Source organism: Gymnoscopelus braueri (assembly GCF_963280865.1).
Source record: "Gymnoscopelus braueri genome assembly, chromosome: 9".
In the NCBI taxonomy this organism is placed as follows: domain Eukaryota; kingdom Metazoa; phylum Chordata; class Actinopteri; order Myctophiformes; family Myctophidae; genus Gymnoscopelus; species Gymnoscopelus braueri.
In genome coordinates this window covers 25,307,639-25,327,818 of record NC_137610.1, presented here as the reverse complement: position 1 = coordinate 25,327,818, position 20,180 = coordinate 25,307,639, and the positions used below count along the sequence as shown (strand labels likewise).

Below are 20,180 nucleotides of genomic sequence, written 5' to 3'. Positions count from 1 at the left end.
GCCCACTTCACACAGGGTGTGATTTTTTTTTCTGGAGCCAAGGTATGGCACCTGCCATACCTTGCCATACCCAATTGACGCCCCTGGTTGTAATTGTATGATCTTTTTCTCAAGTGCATAACTGCATTCTGTGCGTGTCTGTGTGTGTTTATGTGTAATGTGTTTATGTGTAATGTGTTTATCCTCTGTGTTGCAGGAAATCCTGGGTCTTGGTCAGACGCTGTCCTATAGATCTAAGAGATCCCTGCTGGTTCCACCTATGATCGTCACAGAGAATCAGAGAGCCCCCTTTCCCAGGATCGTTGGCAGGGTGAGGAACACATGGGCTGATCATTCACTTCCAACACCAGTGTAGTCTTAAAGGCGAGAGCTCAGTGCAGTCTGGTGGAGGGCTCGTAACGAGTGACTCATTTGACATCCACTTTCAGGTTGTTCTTCCTCAGCCTCTGTCCCTCAGATGGAGTGAAGTGTCTCATTAAAGGTGACCTCCTTGCAGCCCTGTGATGATGAGACACGGTGGAAACTAGAGAGACCATTTGACATGCTTGACAGATACACAGAGTTGATGAGAATCAGTAGGGGAGCAGGACGGGGTGATTGACATAATGTGTGACATGTGAGCTTATGTGCATGAACTCACCTTGGCATTGATGTGTGTGTATGAGAGACAGAGCGACAGTACTTAACATTGTGTGTATTGATACACACGTGCATATTGCAGTGGTATTATTCAATTACACAGTTCTCTTCATTGAATTTAATTCAAGTCTGTCAAGACAACAAATAGTGAAAAAGTGATCCCAATGCTGTTTTTTTGTTTGATGTAAATAGTATTTAGTATTTTGCTATTCCCTCTGACCAGAAGAAGGGATAAAACATATCCCCACTGGCGATAAAAATGAATGAACAGCGTACGAGCCATTTATGTTGTTGGCATATTATTTGTTATTTTGTAGTATTTTTATTGGACACTTGGTGGCGGGCTTTAGATGGCCAGCATAGGGTGTGTGTATGTAGGGGCACAGGTGCAGTAATTAGGAAAGGCACAGGTAGCAGGGAGCACAAACAGTTCTTACCAGAGCCACAGAAGCAAAAGAGAATCACAGCTACAAAAACCACATGGAATTATGATTAGTACGTTAATTTAATTTAATAATAATTTAATTTACGTCAACTGCAATTCTTCAATCAATTTGGGAACCCAACGGCAAACACATCTGCAGTTCCTTTGAATTGAACTGCGGAGCACTGAATCTGTCTTCAGAGATTATTCTTCAATTAATACACAACCAAAACAGGCAATATCGAATTGACATCTATCTGTTTGTTGTTGTGTCTGTCTGCGTAGGATCACTCCCTTACCCTACCTGTGAACTAATGGCAATAGAAAATGGTCATGACATTGGACAGTGGAAATATTGCCATTAGAACCAGAGAGTTGGATATCTAAAGCAGAGGCATGGATTCCCCCCATCCCCACCAGCAAATTGAACCCTGGTTCAATTTGTCCACATGAACAATCACTCCTGGACTTACCTTGAACTGCACTTGAATCTGCCTGAGCTTTACAGTTACCTTGCACTGCATCTCTGTAATCTCTAGAACACATACATAAATAATGCTATATATATATATATATATATATATATATATATATATATATATATATATATATATATATACACACACACACACACACACACACACACACACACACACACACACACACACACACACAGTATGTGCTTACAATATGAGAGTGTTGACTGGCAGCATTATCGTGATCACAGACAGTAGTAGCTGCAGTAGCAACACTGTGGACTGGCTGTAACATGTTGTGGTGTATCTTAGCTGTCGTTTGCGGCTGTGAATATTGTGTTTTATAGATAGAATACTTTATTGGCAACTGTTAAAAGCACAATTAAAAGCGCCAAAATGGATCAATGACAAACATGCGGAAGCTCGTTTCCATTGTGATCCATGTTTTAGCTTTTCGCTGCTGTGTGGGAATCTAACATTTTGTGGTGTGTTTTTGTTTGTCTCACCTGCCTGGACCTGTTGCTGCCTGGTACCTCTGTATGCTGCTGGCCACGACAGTCTCATGTGAGTACAGCTATCCAAGTACTCCCCATGGCAGCTCAGGGTGAATGTGTCAAATAAAACAATAAATAAAACTAAACATCTCCAGCATCTCCTCAATGGCATGTGTTATTGTTTGGTTCCACAGCTTTTCCAAGCAGCCATTAGGACACAGAAATCACACAATACATAAACAAATCACACAATACATAGACAAATGGTGTACCTTATCTACCTTATGTTCACACTAGATTTATCACAATGGTATGGTAAGAAAATGTCTTGTAGATTAGCAGGTGCTTGTGGTTTAGGTTAATTCCCCCTGAACTTTACAAAAATTAGATGAAATGTCAAATGTAACCAGTTTAGCAATCACATACTGTATTTGTAGAAACAATTAAGTCCCAGTAAGAACATGTGACTTACATGCACACGAGAGCAAATCTCTTAAACAACATATAACTTATCTGTACTCATATTTACCATATATTGAGTTGTACTTAAAAAAGTAAGATTACTCCAGAATACAGTATATCAAAAAGGTGTGTGTGTGTGGGTTTCACAGGTGATCTCAGCAGAGAAGAGGGTGAACCATATGTTTCATCTGACAGGCCCTGGTGCTGACCAGTTTCCCAGAGGTGTGTTCACCATCGACGTGGATACAGGAGACGTGTCAGTCACACGCTCACTGGACCGAGAGGCCATCGACTCCTACCAGGTCAGTCAACTGATTCTCACCATGGACCCTTTAATGTCCTACGAAAAACACTACTTTTCATAGATAACCTACACAAAGGGACGGCAATCGTGATCGTAATCGTAAAGATTTGGAATTGCATAATAGAAATTTTGAATGGGGTCCCTGGTGTTAATTTGAATAAGACAACGGTTCATTACACAAGTTTATTCCTGGCACTCTGCCGTTCAACCTTCACCAAGTAGTTCTAACTAACGACCAGCCCCTTCCGGTCAACCCCTCACAATAATAGTCTCCCCATTAGCTCACAGTGCACCATATTTCACACTGGTCATAGTTAACAGGAAACAGTATAAACGTAACACCTGGCACAACATACTTTCAGATGGGGGTCCATGGCCAAATATCGTCATGGTCGTTGACATGAAAAAAGTTTTAGAACTTCAAATTAGTTGATTTGGTACATGATGATGGTTTTTCTGTTACAACAAATCTGACACATTATTCACTCATTAGGACATTGGCACTCTAACCTGCACAGAATGACACATCGCACTAGACTATCATCATGTTGCCATAGAGCTGTACTATTAATCTGTGGAAGAGGAAAAGATGTCACTTGAATGAGGAGAGGATGATTTGACAGAGAGGGAGAGAGGATGATGAAGAGAGATGGGATGAGGAAGGAATGCATGAGCAGCTGTTCCTGTTGTCACAACTGAGCTCAAGAGACATGACAAGAATGAGAGATGCAGACAAAAATGCACGTATTTAAAGCTAAATGGAATAAATAACTGACATGTGTGGACAGTATGTTATGGTACAGTGCTTTAAAGAGAGAGAGAGAGAGAGAGAGAGAGAGAGACACTGATTAATCAGAGAAATATGCCTATTTGGCCTAGTATGGAATCACCAGCTCTTCCCAATTTAGTCCACACCTCCCTGCTCCATCCACCGATACCTGTCAACAGACAGCAGAGAAAGACACACCCCGACAGGCACAGCAGGGGACGTGACACTGTAAAGTAACGATAAGCTCCACCCACCAGGTACCTGTCAACAGACAAGTGAAAGACACCCCGACAGGCACAGCAGGGGCGTGAAACTGTATTGTAAAGTTTCAGTACCAGCCTAATATGCACAGGCTGGTAAGAACCTACCTACGGTATATTGTTCATCTTCTGACGCACTTTCTCTATCTCTGTCTCTGTCTCTCTCTATCTCTCTGTATGTCTATCTCTCTCTTTCTCTACCTCCCACTCTCTGTACCTACTTGAACCCTAGCATCCCTATTCTGGGTCTAACATTCGCTGGAAAAAGCCAATGTACAAGCTCACAACGCGTACAGAGCAAATCCCGGTCAACTCGTTATTAGTTTACCAAGTGTAGAGGGTTTAAGTGCATGGGTACAGCTTTTACAGCTCCCTGTCAGGCTTTTCTTCTCAGAAATGTGTGTACTTTACTTGAAGCACACAGTGACCACTTTTAGTGACTTATAATAAAGGCAAGCAGGCAGGCAGAGAGTGCACTTTTCTAGTTTATTGTGCTTTGGCAACACATGCCAAATGTCATGCCAATAAAACCTGTTTAATTGAATTGAGAAAAAAAAGAACAAGAAACAGGATAGAAACAGGTTAAAAAGATCCCGCTGCAGGGAGCTGCATGTCAATCTATTGATCTATGATGTTCACTGATAGTCAATACAGAGCTTTTCTAATGTGTGATTAAGCTGTGTCATCGTTGGGTAATGACTTTGTCAATACGCTGCATCAATTGTCTTTTGTAAACACAGCCAAGCAGTCAAGGTCACATTGACCAACTCCTCATCCTCTTTCATTCATCCTCTGTTTTCCCTCTCCTCCCCACATTCTCCTCCCTTTCTTACAATTGATTGTGACTGTTGTATTTTCTATCCTAACTAATAATATTGAGAGTGATATTATTAGTTCTGGCAGGTTGAGTCAACAAGATATGCAATGATTGCAAATAATTTATCACATTTGTTGTTTGGACAGCATGTTAAAATGTGATGGTTATGGTGTGACATTATTTTGTAATTTTTACGCTCTCATAGTTACTGTAAATTAACACTCTGAACTTTACAGTGTCTTTGGAGGCAGTAGCTAGCTTCTGTCAGTCAGAATTCAAGTGCAGCAGTACACAACATAAATAATGCAAATCACATAAAGTGCTGCATAACTGCAGAATGATAACAACAAGTAGAGGTCGGGCTAAGGAACAACATGAAGCCTATTACAGGAAACTTGGAAGCGAGCAATGCAGACCAAAAAACTAAAAACCCTCTAACAAAGTCAATATTTATTGTGGAACAGCAAACAGACACAGCGATCAGCTGGACCACATGCTCACAAGGATTTAATGTCAAACATTATTTTATGATTACACTCAATTAGGATGAAAATGACTGTTAATGAGATGGAAAATGGAGGGGAAGAGAGAGGGGAGTGGAGAGGGAAAGAGCAGGAAGGAGGCTTATCGCCGTGGTTACAACGAGCTACAGTATGGGGTTGAGGTCTGATTGGCTTATAACAGAGTAAGAACAGAAGAAACAGTCTTGTTTATAGGGGTTGCAATGTGACCTGCTGTATTGCACGTGCAGTGTAGTTTCTCTGTATGTGACGGCATTGGAGTTGCTTAAATGTTTGGCTTGGGACAAGCATACAATACGTGTAATAAGCAATGCCAGTGTTTTACCATCTGAATAGATTTTTTGTAAATTCTTATTTACTGCGTAACTATCTGGTAACAGTGCAGGCTGTGAAAATCTGAATTTGGTGAATTTCTGCTGAAGCATAACCAGCTTTATATTTGAATAATTTTCTCTTTGATTGGCTGCAATGCATTTTGAATAGTTTTCATGGGCTGCTGGTCTAATGCAATTTCAACTGACAAAGGGTTATATGAGCAGCAGTATATGAGCTAGTGGAAATGAAAGAAACCTGGACGTTACTGCATTATGAATTGACATTGATATGTCTTTGACATTGGCGCCTGCTTAGATAGAAGACATATTTTACGTTTGACTTAACTTGAACTTTCATCTTTGGCTTCTGAAATGGGCATATTGATTGAAAAAAGTCAGCTGGGTACTGGCTGGGTTTCTTTGGTCTTTGGAACTGAGAGCTCAGTGTTGCAGTCAATGTGATGTCTTATGACAGCAGATCTGAAAAGCACCACCCTCTGTTCCTTCTCTCCCTCGTTCTTTTCACTACCTGTCTGTCATGTCACAGCACATGGTGACATAGAGAAGACTCCCTGAAGAACTTATGAGCCTGGCCTTTTGTGCAGCGCCTTGTTTTGGATCTGTAAATTTGTCTCCATTAAGAACACACAAAGCTCCCCTGTAGTCACAAAGATGGCAGCAAGAACTCAGGGCAGCATGTCTCGTCTATGAATTAAAGAGTAGATAAGAACGGCTTCAGGCTTTTCAGTTTTGCAGATGTGGCACATATTTCACTCTGTTCCACAATTTTTCATTATGTTGCTTTACAGGATTTGATCAGAATTCTTGTACCTCGCAGTACAGTACATGCAGCTCTGATTGAGCCTCATATAAAACGAGTTGTTTAATCAACTTTTACAATGTGTGTGTCACCTGCTGTAGCCAGTAGCTGTGAAATTCTTCGTACTCCAAGCTTTCCTCAACAGTATGAAGTAAACATAATAAGTTCACATGCAAGGTAAAAGGGCTAAATAATGATGTGTGTGTGAGCGTGCATATAACCGTCCCTAAATTGTCTTTTTCTGAGGCAGAATAAACCATGCTTCACTGGTGGTGTAGTTCAGAGGGCTCTTTATTGTAACCCCATGTAGACAACAACGTGAAAAACTGTAACACAAAACAAATATCTTTTTAAACAATGAATTATAAACATCATGAAATATAAATGTCCATGTTGACAATCATACTGTCTTTTTAAATGCCCATGAATGAATTGTCCGTGTTGATGAATGAATTGTTTGTCCATATTTACATAAACATAAACACATCTGATACAACAACAATGATGACAATTTACACAAAGATAACACATAACAAAAACATACCGTGTGCGCCTTCTGCACAGATATCTAGGAGGTTAGATTTGTTATAGTCTTTAGAAACTATTTTTAGCTGAAGGAGAGCTCCTTCCCTCTTCAGCAACTCAGTAGTACTGATTACAGGCCGCTAAGGTATAACAGGTGAACCAAATGTTTGTTGATTGGTGTTACGTGACTGACCAGGTAACACAATGACACGACCTGAACTGTAGATGGCACTGCAGTAATATACAAATAATCAATACAGTGTTTCACTCACATAAACCACATTCAAAATGTAAATAAATTACAAAAAATGTACAACCCTTTTATGGCGACAGCTACAGTGCATGTGTGTGCACGCTTCTGTGCGTGCATGTTTCTGTGTCAGATATTCCAAAAGCATATGGGAAGGTTCTTTAGAGGCATGGAAACCACATGATATAAATGTATATATACAGTATATTAATATAGTATACAAAAAGGAAAATATATAAAATATAATATAAAAAAACATCTTCAAATTCATCATGCAATAAAATAAATGGGGTCGGCAAGCAGGGCGCTGACTTATGCAGGAGTGGCGTGAAGTATTAGCATGCACACACACAAGTAACATTTGTCTCATCTACTTTAATTACTAACATTATCAACGTCTACAATCCTGTTCTTAAAGTGAAATCGAAAAATGAATAAACCTACCAATGGCAACACATAGAGTGGCACCATACAAATGTAATATAATAATTTTGTAATGTCATGTTGAAATCACATTCTTTTGGAACATTATTACGGCATACTATGGCATACATACATATGTGTCATACTGTGTCTTGTTATCCTTATCTGTAACGGACCACACTGTACAGAGCTGACAAGCTGAAAGAAGTGCAACCTCAGCTGAATTTCTTGCAGCGTGTTTAAACTTCTGTCCACGTGTTTCTCTATGAGGATGTACAGTAATGCATTACCTAAACTCAAAGATAAGAAAAGTGTATAAGAACTGAACGCTTTTCGACTGTACTCCAGAAAGCTTTCTCTGAAATAAACCCTCGTTTGAACTCCAGTGCTTTCGCTCCTATCTGGCTCTGCGTTCCTTACTATTATTATTTCGTATTTTGAATACTCTAGTCCAGAGTACCAAAGAAGGCACAACCATCTCATTGTTGTCACTCGGATGCTTGGAAAACCAGTTTTAAGTTTTCACTTGAAGTAGAGTATATTTCCAAATCCAAAAAGCGTGTAATGGGGTGGCACCTGGGGTTGCCAGTCAGATTCCAGGGGTGGTCTAACTGTGTCACCCCAGGCCTACAGTATATACATTATAAGCAAGACTACAGCACATGTATACATGGACAGACCAGTACATACACCCATCACCCTCTGGGTGATGTTCTTTTCATGTACGGTAGGTGTGACTTTATGTTCATGCGGGTTGAGACAGTTGAAGCTTGTTGTTCACATCCCACTCCTGTTTTCTGCTTGACTGGACTGTAATGTCCTGAGCTTTAGAGAGCAGAGGTAACGCTGCCCTGCACACACCAAGATAAAGAACACACACACACACACACACACACACACACACACACACACACACACACACACACACACACACACACACACACACACACACACACACACACACACACACACACACACACACACACTTTAAACTAGCTGTTGTAGAGGTAAAACTATTCAAGATTGGGCAACTCCATGGCCTATTTCTTGATTAAAATATATAGATGTTTACAGACAAGCTGTCAGTGTATGTGTTTCTCCTCTCTGCCTGTCAGCAGTCATGCCGGGGATGACTTTATGCCTGGACCTGTCTGGAACATGGAAAAAAAATTATCCCACGATTTTCGTAACCAATTTTTTCACCCAGTGCCAACTGCCGAAGCTGTAATCCTGGGTCCTACTCTCCCTCTGCCAGCCTGGGGAGAGCCCCGAACTGAGCTCATGCTTCCTTCAATGCAGTTTCCCCGGTAGGACGTGGCGCTTGGAAGGAACACGTTATTCCAACCAGTTCCTTTCCCCTCCATCAGACGCCCCGCTGACCAGGGGGAGGCAGTATAGAGACCAGGATTACTGCATGTTTTTTGTGAGGGTACCTACCCTAGGGGACACGGGGAGAACATGCAAACGCCACACAGAAAGGCCCTTTCGCCAACCCCACCTAGGGTATGGGCACTGATGACGCGGAGGAGAGGACACACCCACAGCGTCCCCGGTCGGAATCGAACCCAGGACCTTCTAGCTTTGAGACGACAGTGCTACAGACTGCGCCACCGTGCCCTCACAACTGTGCTTTTAATGGCAACAACTGGGTCTGCTATCCAGATAATAGGATAAATAATCCAGATGACCCCTGACTATTATATAGACTTGTGTCACGTGAGCAGAATTTAAAAAATCCTGAATGAACTAAATACAAATATACGGTCCGTGATGAGCTCGCGGATCGACCGGTTATTTCGACGAGCGACACCGTCTTGCGATAGAACGCAAAACAGCCTTGAAATGGGAGCTACTAGGCACTAAGTTAATCAGCTAACCTACTCCGACCCGGCCCGGCCCCGGCCATTATCAGTAGCACACACAATCTACACAGATCAAATGGATTAATCACCACAGATCTAAAAAGACATCTATTCTATACAGGTCTGCTATACAACATGATTCAAAACGTGATTCAAAACTGTCCAATGTTATGTACTGTATACTCACCCTCCCCCATGGTCAGGGCCAAGTCTAGAGAAAAAATAATACATCAAAGTCTTCATTTAGAACTTGCAGTGTACATAGGGTGTAAATCCAGTAAGCTTCTCTTAGAGTAATATAGGTCGAGGATATTCTCCAGTCTACGAACAGAATGTCCCATTTTGAGCAATACATACTGTTTTTTTGTTACCACCGTGCTCTGACTTCTCTGGTGCGATATCCTCTTAGATTAACAACATTTATAAAGGAAATGGGTCGCACTCAGAGTGGCAAGAGTGAGTTTTCTCTTTTATTGTTTCTTACATCATGTAAGAAACTATAAAAGAGGAAACTCACTCTTGCCACTTTGAGTGCAACCCATTTCCTTTATAAATGATCAAGAAATACTAACATCATGACATGAACTGATTTTTATGTACGTTAAAGATAAGAAACAAGGTTATGGCAGAGAGAGAGGGAGAGAGAGAAATACATTTCTCCCATCTTTTGATTTGCTTTATGACCTCTAGTAGAAACTCTCCCACTCATCTGTAGAACGACTTTATTACACAGCACCCACAAACAGTTTGATAGGTGCTTGTTAGAGTTAAAACTATGTGTTTTGTCGACAATATTGATATATATGCCATCATATCCTATTTTAGTGTGCCATCTTGGCATAACTCAAGTTTGCCTACCAATCTTATGATTTTATTAAGTTCGAGGTTGGACAAAACTAATCCTAGTATCAGGTCTCTCCTTTCCTCTAGAGACTGCATGTGTTTTGAGATGTACAGAGCGCAGGCCCTCCAAGGTCACTGATTATCTCTGGAGGAATACAATAACAGCTCATTGGAGTTAACTTGACCATCTATGACAAAGCAACAACACCTCCAGCGACGCCGGTCAGAGTTGAGGTCATTTGGACGCTGTTTGTCCAAGATAAACTGTCACACCATCAGCTTGCCATCTTGTCTCTCAACCTACGAACGAGGCTCCTCATGGCCAGATGTCATCGTCAGAACTGATAACAACTTCATTTGTGTATAACTATTGTGATCATTGACTGTTTAGTCAGAGAGATATTTTTGCTGTACGGTGCCTCGTGGATTGATTCTTTCTCTTAATACAATGTCAACCTTTTAATTTGAGAACCGGCCTGTGTCTGACTTTGTAGTTAAACATGGTAATTATTTCATGCTCGGTATACACTCACTGTACTGTATGTTCTTATGTGAAACGTTATAAAAGCAGTCCAAGTCCAGCCGGCAACGGAGCCTTCAGTAACACACAAAGCTGATGTGTTGTACCTTCTTAGGCTGTTTAGTGCTTCATAGGCTGTTTAGACACCAGGGAGAGTATTTGTGACTCTTTCAACAGGATTATTTCTTATCTGGCCAGGCAGCCAGCCTCTATCTCATCTCAATACATTTAACTCCCACATTCATTTCCCTCCTTCCACCTGAGTTCCTGTGAAGATTTTATTTAGATCCTTTTCTCATCATAAGTTTTTCACTAACTTTGATGCAATGGAAAACATTGCAATGTCCAGCTGAATGTAAAGGCTGCATGGAAGGACCATTGGTCTTCCATCTTGACTAACATGATTTGTCACACACTTTAGCCAATCATAACAAACATTATGTATATTATGCTTATTCATTGAGCAGTTTTCTTTAAATAGCACTACTAAGGTATCCTTTCATTCAGAAATTATAATTTTTTTGTGTGCGTGCGTGCGTGCGTGTGTGTGTGTGTGTGTGTGTGTGTGTGCGCGTGTGTGTGTCCTTTTCTCTCCAGTGGTCCACTGGCTGAAATCAAACTGATGTGAGGTCAATCAGTTTTCATTGTATAAAGTGCCATTCACACTGAGCACTATCATTCACCATTGTATTTGTTATAGTGCTCAGTGTGAATGGCCCTTTTATAGGAGAACATTATTTGTATGCTTGCTGTGACCTAAACAACATGGATACGTGAGCACTGTGAAAGTCAGTGAGGAAAGGCTCAGTAGAGAGAGTAGCAAACAGTGAAACTGAATGTCAATGTATAAAGGAGCATATTGAAAGAACTTACAATACAATAATTCGAATGGTTCAATTCCTGACGGCTAATCACAACTTTCTGACCCTGATTTAATGGTTCAGGGTTTCAATTCTAAATGCACTCTAAAGACACCTTTACTCCAGTGATGCCTCCTTGCCTCCCACGATGCCTCCTTCCCTCCCTCCCACACAATGATCTGACCAATCAAGAGACATCCTCTCCCTAGCGTACAAACTTAAGACCGCTCAGAGTGTCACAGTGAGCACATAATCCTCCTCCTCGTTTCTTTCAAGGTAGAGGATTGAGAGGAGCTCGATGGCGGCTGGTGGAGGGTCTGATCAAATAGCCTGAGCCCACAAGAGGGTTTTAGAAACACGTGGAATTATTCACCTGAGCCCTGCTGGGGAGCAGCTTCCCTGGGATCTTAATAACACGGCTGGCAAACCAGTAGGAAGTCATTCAGAGTTCCTTTGCCCTCCCCCCAGACGATGGCTACTTGAACGGCTCTGGAGGAGATGATTGCAGAGTGAATGTGAAATGAAGCGATTGCAGAGATTGGTTCCATATGCATGACTCTGACCCGGTTCAGCATTTCCCTTTCAGTCATTGTATTCAGTCATCCGGATTCATGCTGAGATGAAGTAGGCTCCGTTCCAACCACCTGTCCTCAATCTGTAAGACAATAAACTGAACCTTCAACCACACCTACATTTTGAATCCCTTTAATGTATTCAACCTGACTGCTCATCCAGCAACGTGCGTGTGTGTGTGTGTGTGTGTGTGTGTGTGTGTGTGTGTGTGTGTGTGTGTGTGTGTGTGTGTGTGTGTGTGTGTGTGTGTGTGTGTGTGTGTGTGTGTGTGTGTGTGTGTGTGTGTGTGTGTGTGTGTGTGTGTGTGTGTGTGTGTGTGTGTGTGTGTGTGTGTGTGTGTGTCTTGATCTGAAAAGTAATAAAATAATACTTCACAAAAATGGAGCACTTCAGAATAATCCTTGTTAACATTTATTGGCTCAGCTGGCCAGCAATAAATCAATATAGGCTACTCACAGGTCATATACTGTAGCAACATAATATTAAGTGGTGAGCGGTGTAGTTAGAGCCAGCTTTGGGACAGTCGATTAAGCTTTTGTGGTGATCTTGCACAGTGTCCTCATAGCACTTTTCAATTAGGTGTAATCCGTTTAATCCATTTTTATGATTAGCTCCGTGGTTTTACCTGCACGAGTCCCAATAATCTCACAGTGACAACTTCACGACAAACAAGTGTGTTTTTTAGGCATCTACTGTATGTTGGATCTTCAAATGCGTGTGTATTGTTGTTGATGTGTGGTTGGACAACTTGGCACACCTTGCGTTTGACCTTGTTTTCGTTACTATACAGAACTTCTCATCTTTGTAATGAGAGAGAGAGAGAGAAAGAGAGAGAGAGAGAGATAATTGTGTTTTCCGGTATTTGTCATTAAAAAAAACCAGTCAATACCGGTCATTACTGACCTAACGTGATCTCTGGTACATACAGAACATAATCTACAATTGCCTAGCGTACATGCTTTATCGTTGCTTTCACATTTAGTCTGTTATCTGTCTGTGTAGATCCAGACAGAGACTGATAGGATGTATTAGATGATGGATGTAACCATTAAACCTAAGCTCCATGCGTGTCATCACTGTCATTACATCATGTGATCAGGGCACTGTAGTGGTGGAGAGACAATGCATTTTGGGAGAGTAAAACAGATGAGTCATGCGATAGCAAGGTAGGATGATGTCATTCATTGCTGATAAGGTTTGGTAATGGGGTTATCTCTCTCTGGCGTATTTGTCTGGTCTTGCTCTAGAGGTAAAGGGGATTTCAGATTCACATTTAGATTGAAATGGAAGTTGTGTGTCATTACTTAATTAGGCCGGACAGTACAGGATACAGAACCATGATGTCACCGGGGGAAATGTCATGTGCAGATAAAAGAAGATGCAGCAGATAAGATGTCCACTTGGTCTGGGGCTACAGATCCACAGACACCAGTAGGTTCTAACACTCACACCTCTTAAAGTGAGCACCCTCTGGTGGTCTGAAGGAGTACTGCAGGTGTCCTTATGGAGTAGTTCCATTACAGAGATTCCTTGGTTCGTATAATTGTCGAGATACATTTTCAAGATTAAATTGTTACATTGTGATATATATATCAACCGTAAATATCAAACATATCAGAGGAGGGATTAAAGCCACCAGGTCCCAGGGGGCTTAGTGCCTGAATTTATAGAGCATAGAGGAATATAGAGGAATAATTAGTTTTTGTTACTATTGCTCATGATCTTGTTTATGACACTGACAGCCTTCAGGAAAAAGCACTTCCTGAGCCTTGAGGATAGAAATATCCCGTTATATTTTTTATACAACTAGATTCTGCCAATCTGTCAGGAAGCTTGCCGTCTCTAAAATGGCGCCCGAGATACAGACGCCTCAGAGCCGGAGGAGGCGTCTACCTTTATGTCTATGATTGAGACACCTCAAATGCTTGCCAGTTCGCATCATCACAAACAGTCTGTTTCTGGTGTGTTGCCTGTCTTTCGTAATCCTTTTTGCTCCTCTCAAGCGTCTACCTGGGTTCCATCTTGGGTTCCATCTTGGAGGCAAACCTCTCCGGTAACAAAAACGCCGAAAGAGTGATCAAAAAGGTCAACCAAAGAATACGCTTTTTGTATAGGATTGGACGTCTAGTCAGTAAGAATACTCTGAAGATTCTTGCAGGGGCCCTCATACAAGGTTATTACGATTATGCATGCTCCTCATGGTATCACAACACCTCCAAGGCCTTAAAAACAAGGCTCCAAACATCCCAAAACAAACTAGTAAGGCTACTTCTTGGCCTCAATCACAGAACCCATCTAACCCCTGCTCATTTTGCTAGGATTGGATGGCTTAGGGTTGAGGACAGAGTACAGCAACTTGCTATGGGCGTGGTCTTCAAGATACACCACAACATCGGGATCCCCTGTATTTGTCAAAATACTTCCAAAACGTTAATGAAGTCCACGATCATAACACCAGAGGCAGCTCCACGAATCATGTTCAACCCAGATTTGGATCAACAAAGGGAATGAACTCGTTCTCATGCTATTCATCAAAAATGTGGAATGCCCTACCAAAAGGAGTAAAGGAGTGTAAAACTCTACTCACTTTCAAAACTGCCCTAAAGATACACCTTCAGGAGGCTGCAATTCGAAAGTGGCCCTTGTCTAACTAAGTCTTAACCTGTGCTTTATTAGAATTGTGTAGAGACCTCCTGCTTCAATGGACATACATGGGGAAAATGTGTATTCGGAGGCATGGATTGACCCTCTTAATATGGTGTCTGTGATGTTGCATCGCTCTAATGAGCATCAGCAGCCAATGTGGTATCTATATGTATATCGTCTCTTTCGGGTGGAAACCTCATATCTCCAAAACGGTTCGTTTTCGGGATTCGAATAAAAAAATAGCAAAAGTAACGGATCTACAAGCTCAAAACGCGTCGCTTCGTGCGACCTTTCGAGCTTGTGGATCCGCTACTTTTGATGCTTTTCTGTGACGCTGTAGTATGATCAAGAAGGGCATTAATTTACAAAAAAACACAAAAAGATTATGGAGATAAGAGGTTTCTGCCCGACAGAGACTATATTATGGATGTAGCACCAGCCTCTCCCTCAGGGGGCGGGGTCAGTGTCACTGGGGATGTAGTACTCTACTCGAGAATTATATTTCTATCTCCTCTGTGCTGTACCTCCCTCCCTCTGTTGTTCCACAATTAAATGGACCAAATGCTGCAATCACTGTTTATTTTCTGTGTTCTCTTTACAGTATATGAAATGTTCCCATTTGCATTCAAACATTGAAATAAAATGTAGTTGAACCCAGTTACATTTTTAAATGTACATCTGAGAGCACTATATTGTTCAAAGAGACTTGTCATCTTCAGTCGTGAAGTTAACAAGCTAGACTGTTTTCACAATAATGAGCCCTGGACTGTGGACAGAACTTTCAGCGAAAACACAACATCATCATTTATAGAAAGAGGATAATGAGAGAAACATTAAGTCTGCTCTTCTTTCATAAGTGAATTGAACTAAGTGGATTTAACTGAGTTGACATAAACTTTGTTTGAACACTAAACAGGAAATTAGATCAAATCAGCTGAGCTTAACCAAATAGTAAATAGTTGAATCTTGTCTGTCTTCTCTCTCCCCTCAGCTGGAAGTTTCGACTATAGATCTGAATGGAAACCTGGTTGAAGGCCCAGCAATTCTAGACGTGACTGTCATCGACCAGAATGACAACAGGCCAATCTTCAAAGAGACAAGCTACACAGGACAGGTGCTGGAAGGATCCCCTACAGGTAGGTGACACTGGCCTGATGATATGAAATATATAACTCTGATTATCATGTCTTTATGGAAGTAATTGTTGATTTTGTGGGTAGGCAATTTTGCATTGTGTCTGCACTGATTATCAGAGCTCAATGATTATGTAAAATGTGATTTCTATTGCGTAAGAACAAGATGTGCCATGATGAGTGTGACATTAGTTTCAAAAGGTCTTCAGTACCTGCTACCCAATCCAGTTTGTTTATCTACTACGCCACTAGAGAGGCTTCGATTTTCAAGATGTTTTATAGACACTGTGTCTTGGGGTTAGGGTTTTGATTATATCTTCTAAATCTACAAAGTAGCCTATCTTAACGACTAATAATAATTACAAACCAATCTGTCTCTGATCAATATTTGTATTGATTAAGTACAGAAACGTTTTTAACTTTAAACTTACTTTAGTACGTTTACTCAAAGCATGTACACAGTACATTCCATACTGTGGATAAATATAGTTCTTGCGTGAGGTATCTGTCTGTCTGTCTGTCTGTCTGTATGTGCCTCTGCATCTGTCTCTGCCAGCTGTTTGTTGACTCCGAAGCGCCACCCCGTGGCTGCATTTGAAACTACATTGCATGGCCTACATGTGTGAAGCTAGTGAGCAATAAGTTATGCTTCTTCTCACTCCTTTTCGAATATGCATTTTCTGTTAATCTGTTAATCAGAATGAATTGCTTTCATTTGTTATATTGTTTTTAAAAGTTGCCATATTCGAAATAAACTTATCAAGCAGAGAGAGAGAGAGAGAGAGAGAGAGAGAGAGAGAGAGAGAGAGAGAGAGAGAGAGAGAGAGAGAGAGAGAGAGAGAGAGAGAGAGAGAGAGAGAGAGAGAGAGAGAGAGAGAGAGAGAGAGAGAGAGAGAGAGAGAGAGAGAGAGAGAGAGAGAGAGAGAGAGAGAGAGAGAGAGAGAGAGAGAGAGAGAGAGAGAGAGAGAGAGATGGGTCTGATCTGTGAGAGGAAATGATTGGACTGAAAGGTCAAATGGATATCAAAAGTGGCAGGCAATTTTTAGCATGTCATCTTGGTTGTCCCATTACAGTATCTCTCATTATCGACCCACTCACTTTCGCTCATTATGGTATCTCTCTAGGGATGACCAGTTAGATTTTTTTTTCATGACCGTTAGCCGACACTCATTAATGGTTAATTAACAGTTAACTGATACAATACGATTAAAATGCACTATTTAGAATGTCTGTTACTCACTCAGGGTCCCAATTTAGAACCTCCAGGACTGCATTTGCGGTTCTGATACGGCTACAGGAGCACAGTATAACAGAATAGTCTTTGGTGAGTAAATTATGGAGACCATCTGCCTCTCTGGCCGGTAAGAAAAATGTATTCCTTACACATGCTAGAGAGGTTTTCTGTCACAATTTACCACTATAGATCTGCCGCGCAACCCTCAGGTCAAAATATCAACTTTTCATACAATATTGTACAGTATGTCTCATATCTATCTATTCAGCCAGCCAGTAAATTCCAGGATGAAACCTATTGACTTTGGTAGCCCTGTGGATTTTCCTCTAGTGCTACCCTTTGGCCAAATTCCAATTGGGTGTAAGGAGTAGTATGGCTGCGAGTGGGGCTTTTAGACTCTTGACTTGTTCTCTAATTACTTGGGTGAATTGTGTTCAGCCATGGTTAATTACATCATCTGTGTATTCACCAGCACAAATTAGCAGATCAGAGTTTGATGGAAGGCTGATGAAAATTGTATGAAGAATTATGATTGAGTTAAGGAAATCACAGTGTTTATCTAAGCCATGACTAGAATGCAGTGTTTTTTGTGGCCATATGATGGAAATTCAAACTTCACTTCAAGGAGTAATTCTTAATTTATTTGTTTCTATGCCTCTGTTCTCTGTATCCCAGAGATTTTCCTTAACCTTCTTAACTGAGCAATTTTCTTGCAAATTAGCCCACTGAGTAAATAAATCTAGGTCTAAATGGGCTTTATGTTCACTAGCCATTTCATCAATAAATGTGAATATGACTTTATTTCAATATATTTCTGTGGTTTGGGATAACTTATTTTACTCTCTTGTGGATTTTACTCTCTTGTGGGTTCCTTCCTTCAATCCAAAGCTAAATAGTATCCACATCACTTCTCTTTATTGAAATTTAGAGTTAGAATCTCTCTAGAAAAAGGGGTGTGGATCCTCAAAGCCTTGCAGATATGAAGGTGTGCAGAGGGAATCCAAGGTGAGATCATCTCTTGTCTTCCCTGGTGGCCTTTCCACTACATGAGTGCTGCCAATATAAAGAATTTCTATTCTCCTCTGCTCCTAGACTTGGTCCCACATGAACTCTATCTTGATGATCTGTTCCCCTCTCTGGGACGGTGGAGACCTGTTCGTCTCTGTCTCATACTGGAAACCCTCAGAGAGTCTATCAATCTCCATTCCTCTCTCTCTTCGTTGTCGGGAACAAGACGACATAGCCTTTGGCCTCGCCCAAAAATAAATAGAAAAAGCTATTGCTCTCAGAATTCTCCAGTATATCTGTGGTGTTGTTTCAGTTGAGTGTGCTTCCTGACACCAGAACCTTTTTTATAACAGATGTCACTTCCTCTGCAGGAGGCCTTAATAGTAGGAAAAGGCTGGGTTTGTGCCAGTATTTTATTACATTACATTAGTGTAATCTTGTAGAAAGAGGACCTAGCTCAGCAACCTAGCTCAACATACTTTTGAACATCTGTTTGTTCTACTCTTTAACAAGGTATTGCTCCAGAGATTGTCTCTAATGTGGGTCTACTTCAGAGAATAAAGTGTGGCCAAGTAACTAAGTGACAAGCTATAATTGGACAGACCTTCAAATAACATCAAAAACAGTGGTGGAACAGCAAGCTCAGCAGCACACTGTGATGCTAGGAACCGCTGATGTGATGATTTGAGCCTGATGTATATATCCCATGATGGGAACATGGGCTCAAATCATCAGATCATGGGTTCAAATCCCAGCACAGGTGTTTTTATTTGATGAAATACTCCAAAGCATGTCGTGACAAATGGTTGTTCTTTATTAGGGTTAGGCTTAGTTTTAGTGATGTTATGGTTAGGTTTTAAGGTATAGTTTTTTGTGAGGTTGAGGTTAGATTTAGGCATGTTTTTTTGTGAGGTTATGGTTTGGGTTAGGGGTAGGCATAATTTCGTCACCATGCGGTGTCGCGGGGGCGACCCGTCATGTAAAAAAGTTGTAGGGCTGCTGACAGAGTTGCAAAATGTGACGCCTTTACGCCCTTACCTTCTGCGTCTCTGAAACTTAGCTGAAATGTGCTGAAATGTTTACCCCACTGATGTAATTCTTTATTTGTACTAAACATGTATTAGGACTGTAAAACAAAGCCATTCATAGGCTAATTTCCTATCAACTCTAAGTACTTTCAAACTGATTCCACCTTGGTTGGATATACTGAAATGACAAAGAACAAAATGATGTCATTGTGCAGTTTCCCTTTTTCTCACTATGGATTTCTTATAGTGTTTTCCTTTTTATAGCCAATACTTTTTACCCCCTTTTCCCCCTCCAAATTTAGACATTATGCCAATGCACCCTTCCCACACATTTCTGTGTTGCCACCGCTGTTGTACCCTACTGGCTCTCCTGCCAGTGAAGAGTCCTCACCGGGAGGCCATAGTGCCTCCGTACTCCTCCTCCCATTCAACACCCCCTGCTGACAGGTGCATCCCACAGCCCGTAGGAGTCGCTAGTGCGGCGGCAAAGATCACCCTCCCTGCTCGCCTTCCCAGATGCTCGGCCAAGCCGGAGGTGGACAAGTACTTTACCCCTGTGCCACCGTAGCTTCTTAACTCTTTAACCGAGTAGAAGTGTAATAGTGTCACCCCAGTGCCAGCGAAAACGAGTGTTTTTACCTACCTCCCTACCACATCAGAAACGTGGACCAATAGGGGGGCCTCATGCAGCTCAAAGTCAAAGAGAGAAGGATGAGGTTGGTCACTGTGTCAGGTACCCAGAACCGATGGGGGGCCCACTGATACTGTGTGAGCCAACCTAAGCCTCAAAACATCAACTGTCTGGGTCTGTCATCTTAGATGATTGGAACCAAGTCAGAAAGAAGGGAATTTGAGTTCCTTCTCCTTTCTTCATAATTTTTGTATTGTGTTTCTGACAGCTTGATAAATGGTTTAGCAATGAAAAATGCATTTAACGCTTGATACAAATAGAATGCTGTCAGATTTAAATTTCCC

At 41.3% G+C, this 20,180-nt stretch overlaps 1 protein-coding gene across 1 annotated transcript in view; it reads left to right on the top strand.

The window, feature by feature from the left end:
• LOC308092245 (cadherin-13-like) overlaps positions 1 to 20,180 on the top strand; it is a gene marked incomplete at its 5' end in the record, with an annotated part of 141,355 nt that overhangs the window by 43,925 nt on the left and 77,250 nt on the right. The window contains 3 exons of the mRNA XM_080438090.1: positions 197 to 310; positions 2,645 to 2,797; positions 15,794 to 15,938. Of these exons, the coding sequence (XP_080294216.1) occupies positions 197 to 310; positions 2,645 to 2,797; positions 15,794 to 15,938 (412 nt within the window). The remainder of the gene's footprint in view (positions 1 to 196; positions 311 to 2,644; positions 2,798 to 15,793; positions 15,939 to 20,180) is intronic.